The 13,111-nt window shown below is 46.3% G+C and overlaps 1 protein-coding gene across 4 annotated transcripts in view; it reads right to left on the bottom strand.

Moving 5' to 3' along the window:
- SLC22A4 (solute carrier family 22 member 4) overlaps positions 1 to 13,111 on the bottom strand; it is a 44,592-nt gene that overhangs the window by 24,132 nt on the left and 7,349 nt on the right. For 3 of the 4 annotated variants that reach the window (XM_038552117.1, XM_038552118.1, XM_038552116.1), the window contains exons 2-3: positions 4,263 to 4,366; positions 2,253 to 2,407 (exon numbers count right to left, since the gene is read on the bottom strand). In XM_038552117.1, the coding sequence (XP_038408045.1) occupies positions 2,253 to 2,407; positions 4,263 to 4,366 (259 nt within the window). The remainder of the gene's footprint in view (positions 1 to 2,252; positions 2,408 to 4,262; positions 4,367 to 13,111) is intronic. The other variant, XM_038552119.1, reaches the window with a different exon arrangement.

Here is a 13,111-nt window from a genome sequence, read left to right as displayed (position 1 = left end):
CAGGACTTCCCCGCAGGAGGGCTGGGGTGGGCTCTCCCAGCCTCACCTACGCACAGGGGAGGTTCCAAGGCCCCAGAAGCGCCCTTGCCTCTGGAAAGGAAGGACGCAACACTGGCCATTCAGTAGAACCTGGGGGATGCCATGCTGGCGCAAACCCCACCTGGGTCCCAATCCCAGTGACAGGGTTTCTCTGGCTTCACCATGATTTTCTGCCCTTCCATTCCAGATGGTCCTTTAGGTCCTCCTTAGAGGGGTCTGCCCGCCTCAGGCAGAGTCCTCTGTTTTGAGGAGGCCTGTTTAGTCCTGGATGTGTCTGTATGTACCTGTGTCTGTCCCAAGCTGAGCCACAAATTGGACTTTTCAGGTTTAGGGAGGATTACCACTAGGAATATAGATTCTGGGAAATGTTGCCCATGAGAACAAATAGACTTTACCCAAGAGCCCTGTGTCCTTGGGGTCATGAGGCCTTAGGAGTTTGCAGTCTCCATCCTGAATTCTTCTAATCCTTAGCTTCTAGCACCACTGGCCTTAATCTCTGTGTCCTCTAAAACAAAAGGATGTTCTTTAAGAACATCTGGCTCCCCCCCTTCCTGCTGGGACCTGTTACAGAGGGTGCTAATGGCCGGGACCATGTGGCTTCAGTGTGCTCTTCCATCCCCCCGAACCCCCCTCCAGAAAACTTGGCTGTGTCAAGGAGCTCTTCACAAATGATTAAAGGAGTGGAATGTGAGCAATCCCATCTTGGCAACCTCACAGAGAGTGTACACCTCCTCAACTAAGAGAACACAGCATCTCCCAAGCTAGTGAGTCATTTAGACTCTTAAAAGCAATCAGAATCCATCTTCACAGATTCAGACTTCAGAGACATTAAGAATTGTTAGACTCAGGGGCACCTGGGTGGCTCAGTGGTTGAGTGTCTGCGTTTGGCTCAGGTCATGATCCTGGGGTCCTGGGATTGAGTCCTGCATTGGGCTTCCTGTGGGGAGCCTGCTTCTCCCTCTGCTTACGTCTCTTCCTCTCTCTCTCTCTGTGTCTCTCATGAATAAATAAAAAAAAAATCTTAAAAAAAAAAAAAAGAATTGTTAGACTCACATTAAAAGGGCACTATTGGGCAGCCCTGGTGTCTCAGTGGTTTAGTGCCGCCTTCGGCCCGGGTTGTGATCCTGGAGACCTGGGATTGAATCCCACATTGGGCTCCCTGCATGGAGCCTACTTCTCCCTCTGCCTGTGTCTCTGCCTCTCTCTCTCTGTGTCTCTCATGAATAAATAAACAAAATCTTAAATAAATAAATAAATAAATAGGCACTATTAATAATTACAGTGTGACAATAGGGACAAACTAGGCCAGCACTGAGCCAATGATGATATCACACAAGAGATTATGGGAACTGGTATGTGTTGTACCAGAGGGGCCCCTCATTCCCCACACCCCCACTCAGCGGGGAAGAGAACAGGTTGGCAAAGAGAGCATGTTGGGGACACTTGCTCCTGTGGGTGACCCTGGCCAGGCTGCTTGGAGCTCACCTCACTTCCTCCGGGGAAATGCTGGTGAGAGCGCTGGGGGCCTCCTCATGTCCTTTTTAGCTTGTGTGTCCCTAAAATGCTGCCTGAGACTCCAGAAGCAAGGCTGCTGCTAGGAGACAGGAGTACTATCAACAGCACTCGTCCTGCAGGCAGCTGATATGCTCTGGGGTGTACTGTGACTCAGGGTGAGGCCAGACCTGCCCAGTGATGGCCGTCTGGCACTGAACTCCTGTCAGCATATGCGTCTTCCACCTGTGTACTGGCCACACCAACTACCCTTAGTCCCTCCAGGGGCCAGGCACAGCTGCCAGAAACACTGTGCCATAGCCCAGACCGAAGTTCCAAGCTTTCACAACCCAGATCAAAGACATCTCTAGGTGGTTCCTCCTCCAGCACCCCAACTTTGTGCCTTTCCCAAGCCCTATGCTCCCGAGATGTGTCTCAGTTATTGTGTGGGTGGCATTCACTACCGCATTTCAGAGCCCAGGACAGAGCTGGCTCCCTGTGAGCACTTGCTTGTCTGTGATCAGATCGAAGAACCTGAGACTACAGCCCCCTCCCCAACACATGTATATCTGAGGCTGATCCTGTTTTAGAAGGACAGCCGATGGGTTGAGGTGCTTCCTTCTGTGCTAAGAGCACTCCCTATGCCCTCTTTAGTGGCCCCCTTTTCTGAGGCCTCTCAGACGGTTGGAAGGAGAAGCTCTGAGGGTTGAAGCCATTCCTACCTAGAATGAAGGCCACCACATAGTTGGAGATCTGGCCCATGCCAACGATGACAAATAACACAGTAAACATCTCCCAGTTGATGGAGAAAATCTGCAGGAAGCTGAAGCCAGTCTGCACAGCCATGGTTGCAAAGAGGATGTTCTTCCTGCCAAACCTGTAGAATATAGCACAGCACAAAACATGGCACATGCAGGTCAAGGCAGCTGTAACTCAGGGCATGTGGCAAGCTTTGAGTCACTTATCACTGCAGACTTTGTTTTGTTTTCAGGGCTGTAACAACTTTTCTCGGCCTCATCTTCCTGAGTTCTTCCTCTGTGATGTCTCAGGCATCCATCTCCCCAGGAGGTGCCTTTGAGATCCTAAAACTTCTGTGGAGGCCCTATATCTCGAAAGCATAGAGCAGCTCATGCAAGGTCCCCATAGAAATCTGCTCTTTAGGGCAGCCCCAGTGGCCCAGCGGTTTTGTGCCATCTTCAGCCCAGGGCGTGATCCTGGAGACCCAGGATCGAGTCCCACGTCAGGCTCCCTGCATGGAGTCTGCTTCTCCCTCTGCCTGTGTCTCTGCCTCTCTCTCTCTCTCTCTGGTCTCTCATGAATAAATAAAAATAAAATCTTTAAAAAAAAAAGAGAGAAATCTGCTCTTTGGAACAAGCCACAGGAAAAAAAAAAAAAAAAAAGAAAGAAAGAAAAAAAAGGGATCCCCGGGTGGCGCAGCGGTTTGCCGCCTGCCTTTGGCCCGGGGCGTGATCCTGGAGACCCGGGATCGAATCCCATATCGGGCTCCCGGTGCATGGAGCCTGCTTCTCCCTCTGCCTGTGTCTCTGCCTCTCTGTCTCTCTCTGTGTGACTATCATGAATAAAAAAAAAAAAAAAAAAAAAAAAGCCACAGGTAGAAACTGACACCACATTTCTGGAAAATGGATGAGTACATATTGCAGGTAATCTAGTATCTAGTTCTGTCAATCTGGAATGAGGATCTACCTCTATGGCAGTGGTATCTAACCTTAGCTGCACTTGAAATCCCCTGCTCCCAAAAAATGCTGGGGCCAGCACCCCACCCCCCAAGATTCTTATTTTCTGGGATGCAGTTTGGGTATTAGGATTTAATCAATTTTCCCAGGTGAGTCTAATGTGCAACCAAAATTGTGTGGGAATCGTCTACGGGAAGTGTAGCTTGCAACTGTAAATATGATGCAAGAGTTGGCTTAAGTCTCATTTTACTTTCTGATGGTGACCAATGGGTAGAATGGAGCACAGGTGTGAGCAGAACAGTCTCCTACCACATTTTCCAAATTCAGGTCTCAGGCTTTTGGGCTTGTAGTCCCTTGGGACTTTGTAACTGAAGGAGGGACAGGCAGTCCTCTGGGAAGCCTTCCCAACCCTGCTACTGAGCACTCCCACCTGCCTGCTCTGGTGCCCTTAGGACATTCAGGGGCTAGTGAGGCATTTTTCCTGGGGCCATGGCACTGTCTCCTCTAGACTCTGAGTTTCAGGAGGCCCACAACCAGCATGGGTCAGTTCTGCGGCCCTGGTGCCCTGCTGGGGGCCTGACCCACAGCAGCAGTATGGGTCCTGGCTGTCTGGACCTTCCTCTGACTAATGGATGGCTGTCTGTGGACAGACCAAACTCTTAGACCTTCTAAGAGTAAGAAGTAAGGTGGGGCAGTAGTGGTGAGGGTAGCAGTGTATTTTTTTTTTTTTTTTTTTTTGAGAGGTTTGGTGATATAAGAATCTGTTTCCAGTGAGGCCATTGAGTCTTCCTGACCCTTGGCCAAATCCCTGGAGGTTTGAGGCTGGGAGAACTGAACAAAAGAAGGTTCCAGCAAGGGGCTGATGGAACAGGAAACATGAGACATCACGGCTCCTCCTTTCACTGACTTGTTGGCGTGTGTGTGGGGGGGGATCCTCTCTTTCTGAGTGGAAATGCCTTAAATTTACTCCCACCCCAAGATTGGCAGTGAATTGACAAGGGGCCCTATTCCAGCTTTCCTCCCTCCCAGCCTCCTTACCTGTCAGATAGCTGCCCAGACACAAAGGAGCCAAGGAGCACACCCACAAAGAACAGGGAGGAGGTGAGGGGCGTCTTCCAATCATCCTCACACACTAGACTCCACTGCCAGAGAAGACAACATGAAGTGTGAGCCCAGCCCTCCAGCAGGCCCAGCCCCAGCCCAGATCTGAGGGAGTATTAGCATGGCAGCTGGAACAGGGTCTCCTCTCCTGTGACAGGCTGTTGCCTTTGTGCTAAGGGCAGAGGTTCCACAGCCCTGGGGTTGACTCCTGATTCTACCATGCCCTGGGGGCCAAGTCACTGTCGCCCTGTGATTCACCTTCCTCTTCGTTTTTTTAAAGATTTTATTTACTGATTCATGAGAGACACAGAGAGAGGCAGAGACATAGGCAGAGGAAGAAGCAGGCTCCCTTTGGGGGAGCCTGATGCTGGACTCGATCCCAGAACCCTGGGATCACGCCCTGAGCCAAAGGCAAGACGCTCAACCACTGACACACCCAGGCGCCCCTCACCTTCCTCTTCTAGGGGTTAGAGAGGTTAATACCTCAGCTTTGCTTGTGTCACATAGCAAGAAGCCTGCCAAGGCCATGGCTGTGCCTGGTGACCCCTCCACTGTGAAGCAGTATGAAGCAAGGTCATATTTCTGCTTCAGAAGACATCCAAGCATGGAGAGAAGCTCCAAGTCTCTTTGAAACTCCCCAGGGCCAGGGCATAGGGCCTAAGCCGAAGTTTCCTCTGCCCTGCTGAAAAGTCCAAGTGGTCTGTGATTATATTTTCTGAGCAGATTCCTTCTGAAAACCTTGTTCTCTCTGCTCCATTCATACCATAGGCCAAGCCTATGGGGCATGAATTCAGGGCCCACTGTGTGGCCATGGGGGTGGGGGATCTGCACCTCTCCAGCACTCTTTATCTCCTCTACCCTCCTCCACACTCCTTCCCACCCAGCCTTCCCAGAAGGGTGGTTCCTCCTGTGCTTCAGGCCTGTGGGCTGTTTTAGCCCTAACAAGTCCCTACTGGTGGACCCATAAAATGAGGGCTTCAGGAAGAATTTTAGTTCTCAGCTCTTTAATTAAGTCAAGTCAGCAAAATCTCAAGGGAGGTTGCAAAAATTTCAAAGTGTGTTCAGTGAGGTATATATATCTCTCTCTCACACACACATATACACACACACACATATATATATATACATACATATACACATCTTTCTCTCTCTCTCTCTCTCTATATATATATATATCTATATATATAGATATATAGATATATATGGGCTGTGTGGATCAGGGGATTGCTGTGTGTAGCAAGATGATCCAGTCTAGAGAAAAAAAAAAAAAAAAACTCTGCCTCCTATTGAATCCCACCTCAACTGGGTGGTTGTGCTGCTTCCTTGACATTCATGAAGCCATTCAGTTCTTAATCCTCACAACTTCCCTGAAGTAGATTTAAAAATGAATTCCCATGTTTATTATCACACTTCACTGTGTAGCAGAGAGGGATGTTTATAAGGACACATACAAGGGGAAAGTATAAAACAAAAAGCTAAGGAATCAGGGCAAACAGCCCAGGGGAGGAGGGATTGCAAAATAACCAAGCCAAGGGTAAGACTGACAACCAGTCATCCTGCCCAGGGGCCTGCCTGCTTGCCAGGTTCTAAGGATTGCAGTGGCTCAGCTTGCAGAATCCCTGTATGCAAAGCAATAAACTCGTTCTCCAGAAGCTAGTATTTCTAAGTACTAAGACCTAAGAGAAGTCTCTCCTATATACTTCCTTCCACAAAGAGGTCAAGCCATGATGTTGAGGATAATGTCCTTGCAAACACCGCCGTCCTAAAGACAATAACAAGATTCATGAGGCTGCCTTTCCTGGCACCCACATTGCTGGCTACAGGCAGAATGTCTAAGCACAGCTCTGCAGAGGAAAAACAAAGTGGGCCAAGACCTCAGCTCTCTATTCCTCAAGCACAATCAGAGATTGCATTTCAGACCATGCTCAGAGAACAGTTGCTTCAACTGGGGTTCCTGTAGGGGTTTCAGGGGAGAGGGGACAAACCCTCCAAAACTGAATGCCCAGATTCATGTGCCTTGGCATGCCTTGGGTCAGAAGGCATAGACAAGACATGTACCTGAATTAATGGCCACCCACTTCCAAAGATTGCTGCCTAAAGTATCAGAAAGGAGCTTAGAATCTGCCCTAACAAACAGATTAATGATTGAGACTCCTAAGCCTCATAACATGTTTTGTCTGTTTTTTTTTTAATTTTTAAAAAAATTTTAAAAAGATTTTATTTATTTATGAGACAGAGAGAGAGAGAGAGAGAGAGAGAGAGAGAGAATGAGAGTGACAGAGACACAGGCAGAGGGAGAAGCAGGCCCCATGCAGGGAGCCTGACATGGGACTCCATCCTGGGTCTCCAGGATCACGCCCTGGGCCAAAGGTGGCGCTAAACTGTTGAGCCACCCAGGCTGCCCTTTTGTTTTGTTTTAGAGTAAACTGAGGCTTGGGCACCTGGGTGGCTCAGTTGGTTGAGCATTAGACTCTTGGTTTTGGTTCAGGTCATGATCTCAGGATTGTGGGATTGAGCTCTGTATTGGGATCTGTGCTTGGGCATGGATCCTGCTTGGGATTCTCTCCCTCTGGCCCCACCCCACTCTCTCTCAAATAAATAAATAAATCTTAAAAAAAAAAAAAAACAAAAATGAGGCTCAGAGACTAGTGTTTGTTTGCAAATACATAGGCTTGCTAAATACCAACTCAGGCCTTAGAGTTCAACCTTTACCCATGTTATGCTTTGGGCAAGAATTCTAAAGGTCAGACAAATGAGCTTATTAAATGCCATCCACTATGTTTCTTCAAGGGAGATGCTAGGACTAGGGGTAAGAAAACTACCAGCCTTTAGAACTGGACAGATGTCAGAAAATCCCATGGGTATCAGTGTATCTGTTATCCACTGTCACCATTTCATTTCCAATCAAGTAGGAAAGCTCTTCCAAAGAGAAGAGCTTTCTTTTGTGTTTTTTTGAGTATTTTCTGTCAGGATTTTGCCCAAAGGCAGGATAAATAAGACTTAAGGACAGAAAAGAAAGAAGAAGATTGTGGCACCAGGGATTATGTGGCAAGTGTAGTGACTGGCTACTTAATTTGCAGGCCCAATGCGACATGAAAATGCAAGACCTCTTATTCAAAAATTATGAAGAATTTCAAGACATCAGTAGCAGAGCATTACAACCAAGTGTGGAGCCCCATATAACTGCACAGTTTGTGTGCCTATAAAGATGGCCCAGTAGTGGGTCGAGGCTTGTCTCTTTGGGGAAGGGAGCAGGGCAAGTTTTGCACTGGGGTGCTAGGAAGGATGAGGTATGGGCCAGCTCCCCATCACTCCCTACTATAGCCTATGCAGCCACGGCTCTAGGTTCCTCTTCCTCCCTGAAGAGGGGTGTCCCAAATCCCCATCAGCATCCTGTGGCACAGGTGGTAGCCACATGCACACAGCAGCCACCTGTCCCAAGCCCAGGGTTGGTGCTATTGGTTTTTGGAAATCCTGCTCATACCCAGCAGGGGAAGGCAGCTGATGTCATGGCTACTCATAGTTGGTTTCAAGGTTGGGCCCTCTCTTGAAGAGTTACTGTGCCACAGAATCTTTTTGGGAAGCTGCAAAGGCCCTAGTAATAGGACACAGGATCAGCAGACAAAGTTCCAGCTGTAAGTCATGGGACCGAAGTCTGATAAATCAGCTGCCAGCCTGAAGAAGGGCCCTTTTCTCCAAGGGGTTATTCTAGTGAAGGCCAGGTCCTACCTGTGACCAGCCCCTTGGGATTTGAAGGGTGTGTTGTGTGTTTTGGGATTCCATTAGCCAGAGCCCAGAGAACTCCCTGTGGCTGACAGTGACATTGTAAACCCAGTAGAAGATAGTCTTTTCCTAAATAAGATAGAACTGTCCCTTGTATCTCTGCACATATGCACACATGCACGTACACACAAACATACACACATGTGGTCTGCTCAGAGGCTAGTGGTGGACAGTCTATTAAGGAACTGGCTGGCATTGCTCTGGAGCTGTGCTTTCAGGTCAAGCATTAACGTTTCTAAAACATAATCCCCTTTTCCACTGTGCGCGCGCGCGCGCACACACACACACACACACACACACACTGGGTAGAGAGTGGATTGTGGGAACTAAGTGGCCCCAAACTGTGCAGTGTGGGGGCACTGGATATGCCCTCCGAGGGTTACTGTGTCTGTCTGATCCTCACGGTCTAAGACCAACATTCTAAGTTGGTTTAATATGAACTCTGCACAAAGGCCATCTAGCTTTTGGCTTTGCTTTAAGAAAAAACAACCCAGGTCACAAGGTAATAGAAGACGAGAGGTCACTCTTGACATAGAAGAATATGCTTCTCATGCCACTGAGCAGTACTAACAGAAATGACAACTATAGTATACTGGGTGCTCATTTTGTGCCTTGTATTATCTCATGTGATCTCAAGGTCGCCATGTGAAATGGGTACTTTCTTTATCCCTATTTTTCAAATGAGGAAATGAAGGCCTGGAGCAATGAAGCAACCAGCCCAAGTTCTAGTGGACTAGTAAAAGGAATTGCTTAATTATTTATTCAACCGTCATTGAGCACCTGTTCTGGGCCAGACTCTGTGTGGGGCACAAAACAGACATGGTTACTACCTCCACAAAGCTCAAGGTCAAGCATTCTTTACAGGACAGATCAAGTGTGCATATTGTGCATGCATGAGCCTGGCTGTCCTGGGCAGGGCAGGCTCTCTTCTGGGCCACCGTGCCCTTGTTCTCTGGCTAGGGAGGAAAAGAGGCCTCCCCTACCTCATCCTCCTCCAGATGGACAGAGTTCTAAAACCTGAACTCGTTCAGATACTCATCTTAGATAACTAATGCTCGCATGGGGCTAGGCACATGGTGGACTCTGAACAAACTGCTGATGAGTGAATGCTGAATGCTGAACAATCAGATGTAATGGAAAAGGGGTTTGGGAAATGTGAGACATCACACATTGTCCTTTGAAAATCACCCTCAGCCTTGAACTCTCAAAGTAGCCAGTCTAGCAGTTTTAGCCTTTACCAAAGCCATCAAGGACCATTAGGATAAGTTATCCCTAATGATCTCCATAGAACTGAGAACTCCAGATGGCAGTCTGATGTTGAGCAGAGCACAGGCTCTTTTGGGCTCTGCCACTTTCTGGTTGTGACTTTAGGCTTTCACCCACCTAGATTGGCCTCCCTTTTCATCCTCAGAGACATGACAATAATAACCCCTCCTGGGGTTGTAGTGAGCACAGGACAGGAAATATAAGTGGAGTGTTTAACACAGTGTCTGACATGTTTCAGACCTCATTAAATGGTAGTTCCCTTTTTATGGAGCCCATGCCTTTGTCCTCATGGCCATGACTTAGAACAAACAGCATGAATAAATAAGTAAAGCAAGTTACACTTAAATTTGTGGCAACAGTAATTCTTAGAAATAAGAATTTCCTGGTCAATGACCAACAATTGAAAAAGCTTTTGATACAAACTATAAAATCCTTTTATAATGGGTATCTATCTCAGAGATGACTGTGAATGAAAAGTTAGCAATAGTCCATTTAAGAATGAAAAGAGGTTTCTACTATGTCATCTTACACTTTTTTTTTTCATTCCAGGAGGAAACTCAGGAAGTAGTTAACAATAGAACACACGTCCACTCCAATTTCTTTTTTCATAACTTTGTTGTGAATAAGCAAAAACTTTCCTGGCCACCATAGCAATAGGGCAGGGAGTGAGTAGGGTAGGGAAATCTGGCATTTTTAGTCTTTTTGTTTATAATAGCTTCATTGAAATACAGTTCACGTCACATAAAATTCACTCTTGTAATGTGTGTACAATTCAGTGGTATTCAGTATTCCAAGAATTCCTCAACCACTAGCACTAATTTTAGAACATATTCATCACCTCTGGAAGAAACACCATACCTATTAGCAGTCACTTCCTACTCACTTCCCCCACCCCCTGGCAACCAGTAATATACTTGCTGTCTCCAAAGATTTGCCGATTCTGGACATTTAATATAAGTGGAACATATACAACATATATACATATTCACTCAGCATAATGTTTTCAAGGTTTATTCATCTTGTTTTAGCACATAACAGTGCTTTGCTTTTTGTGGTTAAATAATATACTATTGTATGGGTAGGCCACATCTAACTTAGCCAATCACCAGTTGATAAGACAATGGAGCTGTTTCTACTTTTCAGCTGTTATGAAGAATGATGCTATGAACTTTTGTGGACAAGATTTTGCATGGATATATGTTTTCACTTTTCTTGGGCATATATGTAGGAGTACAACTGCCAAGTTTCAACAAACTCTCTGTTTCCTAAAGTGGCTGCACTGTTTTACAGTCCCAACAGCAATGAATGAGGGTTTCAGTTCTCCATATTCCTACCAATGCTTGTTATTGTATGTCATTTTAATTTTAACCATCCTAGCAGGTGTTAGGAAGTGTCTCATTGTGGTTTCAATTTTCATTTCCCTAATGACTAATGACACTGAACATCTTTTGTGTTGAACCTACAGATCAATTTGAGGAGTGCTGCCATCTTAACAATATTAAGTCATCTGCTTTGTGAACAGAACATGACATGTATTTCTATTTATTTAGGTCTCCTTTAATTTCTTTCAAGATTTTTTTTTTTTTTTTTTTTTTTTTTTTAGTTTTTGGAGCTTAAGTTGTGCATTAAAAAAAAAATGTATTCCTGAATAACTTAAGTATTTCTTGTAAGATAGCAGGGCTACCAAAATTTCTCACTGCCTTTGTTATTTATTTTTGTATCTGAGAATATCTTTACTTCATTTTTGAAAGATAATTTTGCTGGAAATAAGATTCTTGGTTGACATCTTTTTCCTTTCAGTATTTTGAATATGTTATTCTGCTGCCTTCTTGCCCTATGTTTTTTTGTTTTTAGTTTTTTGGGGTTTTTTTGCCCCACAGTTTTTGATGAGAAGTCAAATGTGAAACTTATTAGGGTTCCCTTGTACATGACAAGTCATATTTTTCTTGCTGCTTTTAAAACTTTCCCTTTGGGACACCTGGGTGGCTCAGTGGTTGAGTGTCTGCCTTCAGCTAAGGGCGTGATCCCAGAGTACCGGGATCAAGTCCCACATCAGGCTCCCTGCATGGAGCCTGCTTTTCCCTCTGTCTGTGTCTCTGCCTCTCTCTGTGTCTCTCAGGAATAAATAAATAAAATCTTAAAAAAGAAACCAAACACTTTTCCTTTCTCTTTGGCTCTCAGTGGTTTTTCTATAATGTCAGTGTGTGGAATTTTTTGGTTTTTTTCTAGTTGAAATTCACTGAGTTTCTGAGCTATATAGATTAGTGTTTTTCTTCTTCAACTTCTTTTCAAATGAAGTTATTTCCTATGGGGACAGCTTCCGAGCTCTCTGTTCTTAGGGACTACCTGTGCCCCTGGACAAAAATATCTGAGCCCTTGCTCCAGAGCTGGTGGCAGGCAAAGAAGCCCTCCAGAGTGATGCCTTGGTTTATTAATTGGATACTGGGTAAGAGTGGTAGCCTCTATCTTTTTGGCTTGACTCTCCTTGGATGGAACATTTACCTTACAAACAATCTGGGATATGCACAACCAGGGTCCTAGTATTCTCAGCCTGTGGAATCTGGGGTAGAGCTGCCACTATACGAGTAGGGGCCAAGTAGAGGATGGGATTCCCCAATCTCTCAGTTATACTCAACAGGAATTAAGCCTCTACAACTCGAAGCTCATGGAATCCAGGGAGGTGGCTAGACCTCAAAATATTTTCATTTCTTCTCAGATTAGAGGTAAAGAAAAAGCAACCAGAGTTGGGGAGGTCTCAGTGGAGAACTCTACGGTCACTGAAGGCTGAATCAAAGCAAAAGACCCGGTAGGTGTGAGTGGGACGGTGAGGATGGGGTGGAGGAATGTGAGGGAAGTAGAGGGGGCACTCAGAGCCCAGGCTCTCCCCCTTGCATCCTGGCACTGGATCCACCACAGGTCCACTGCTCTACTCTGGGTATGTAAGTAAATGGGATGGGGTCTGTGTCAGCCTCCCAGCATGGAGGGGAAGCTCTGGAAGGTGCCACTGTGAACCTGCCCTCCAGACCTGCAAATACACAGCAAAAGTCACCAGCCTTGGGCTATCTGTGCTCATTGCCAAGGCATGTGACTCAACCCAGCCTTTCCCAAGAGCCTCCATTCTCTCTCCACTGTCACAACTCCAAATGGGAATCCTTGCTTTTCTTTTGGGCTCAGAGGTATGCTTAACAGTAGACCAAGATTTCAGACAACACAGAAGCCCTGTATTAGCCTTGAACATAAACTGAATTTAGCCTGATGTAAATTACTGTCCATGCAGAGGCCTGAGGCACTTGCAGCTCCTCTGACCCACCCTGCCAAAGCTTTGTTTTTGTCAGTACACCATCCTACCTCTTGGACTCTGTGTGAGGGTTCTACTGCCCACCAGGAGGGGTGGACAAAGTTTGTTTATCCAGAAACTTGGCAGGAGATGTGGGTGAAGCAGCCTCCAGACAAAAGCACACTCAGATCCTCGTGGCCATTGTCAGAGGATCATAACTGAGAAGCAACAAGGGAAATTGTTTGGGGGGTGCAGCTGCTAAACAAACAGGGAAGCACATTCATACCAGAGCAAGGGAAAACTCCCTTAGTCTCCTTTATTTGTTTTCTGGAAAAAACTTTTAGAAAATCTCCCCGGTGTTGCCTGGAGGCGGAGATCCAACACCTCCCCTTTGGAATCTGACAGAGAGCTAGTCTGAGTGTGAACTTGGCTAACATTCAGGCTGTCCTGACAGCTAAGC

The sequence above is a fragment of the Canis lupus genome, chromosome 11 (genome assembly GCF_011100685.1).
Source record: "Canis lupus familiaris isolate Mischka breed German Shepherd chromosome 11, alternate assembly UU_Cfam_GSD_1.0, whole genome shotgun sequence".
Lineage (NCBI taxonomy): Eukaryota > Metazoa > Chordata > Mammalia > Carnivora > Canidae > Canis > Canis lupus.
Note: the sequence above shows the minus strand (reverse complement) of the source record. Positions and strands in the feature narration are given on the sequence as shown.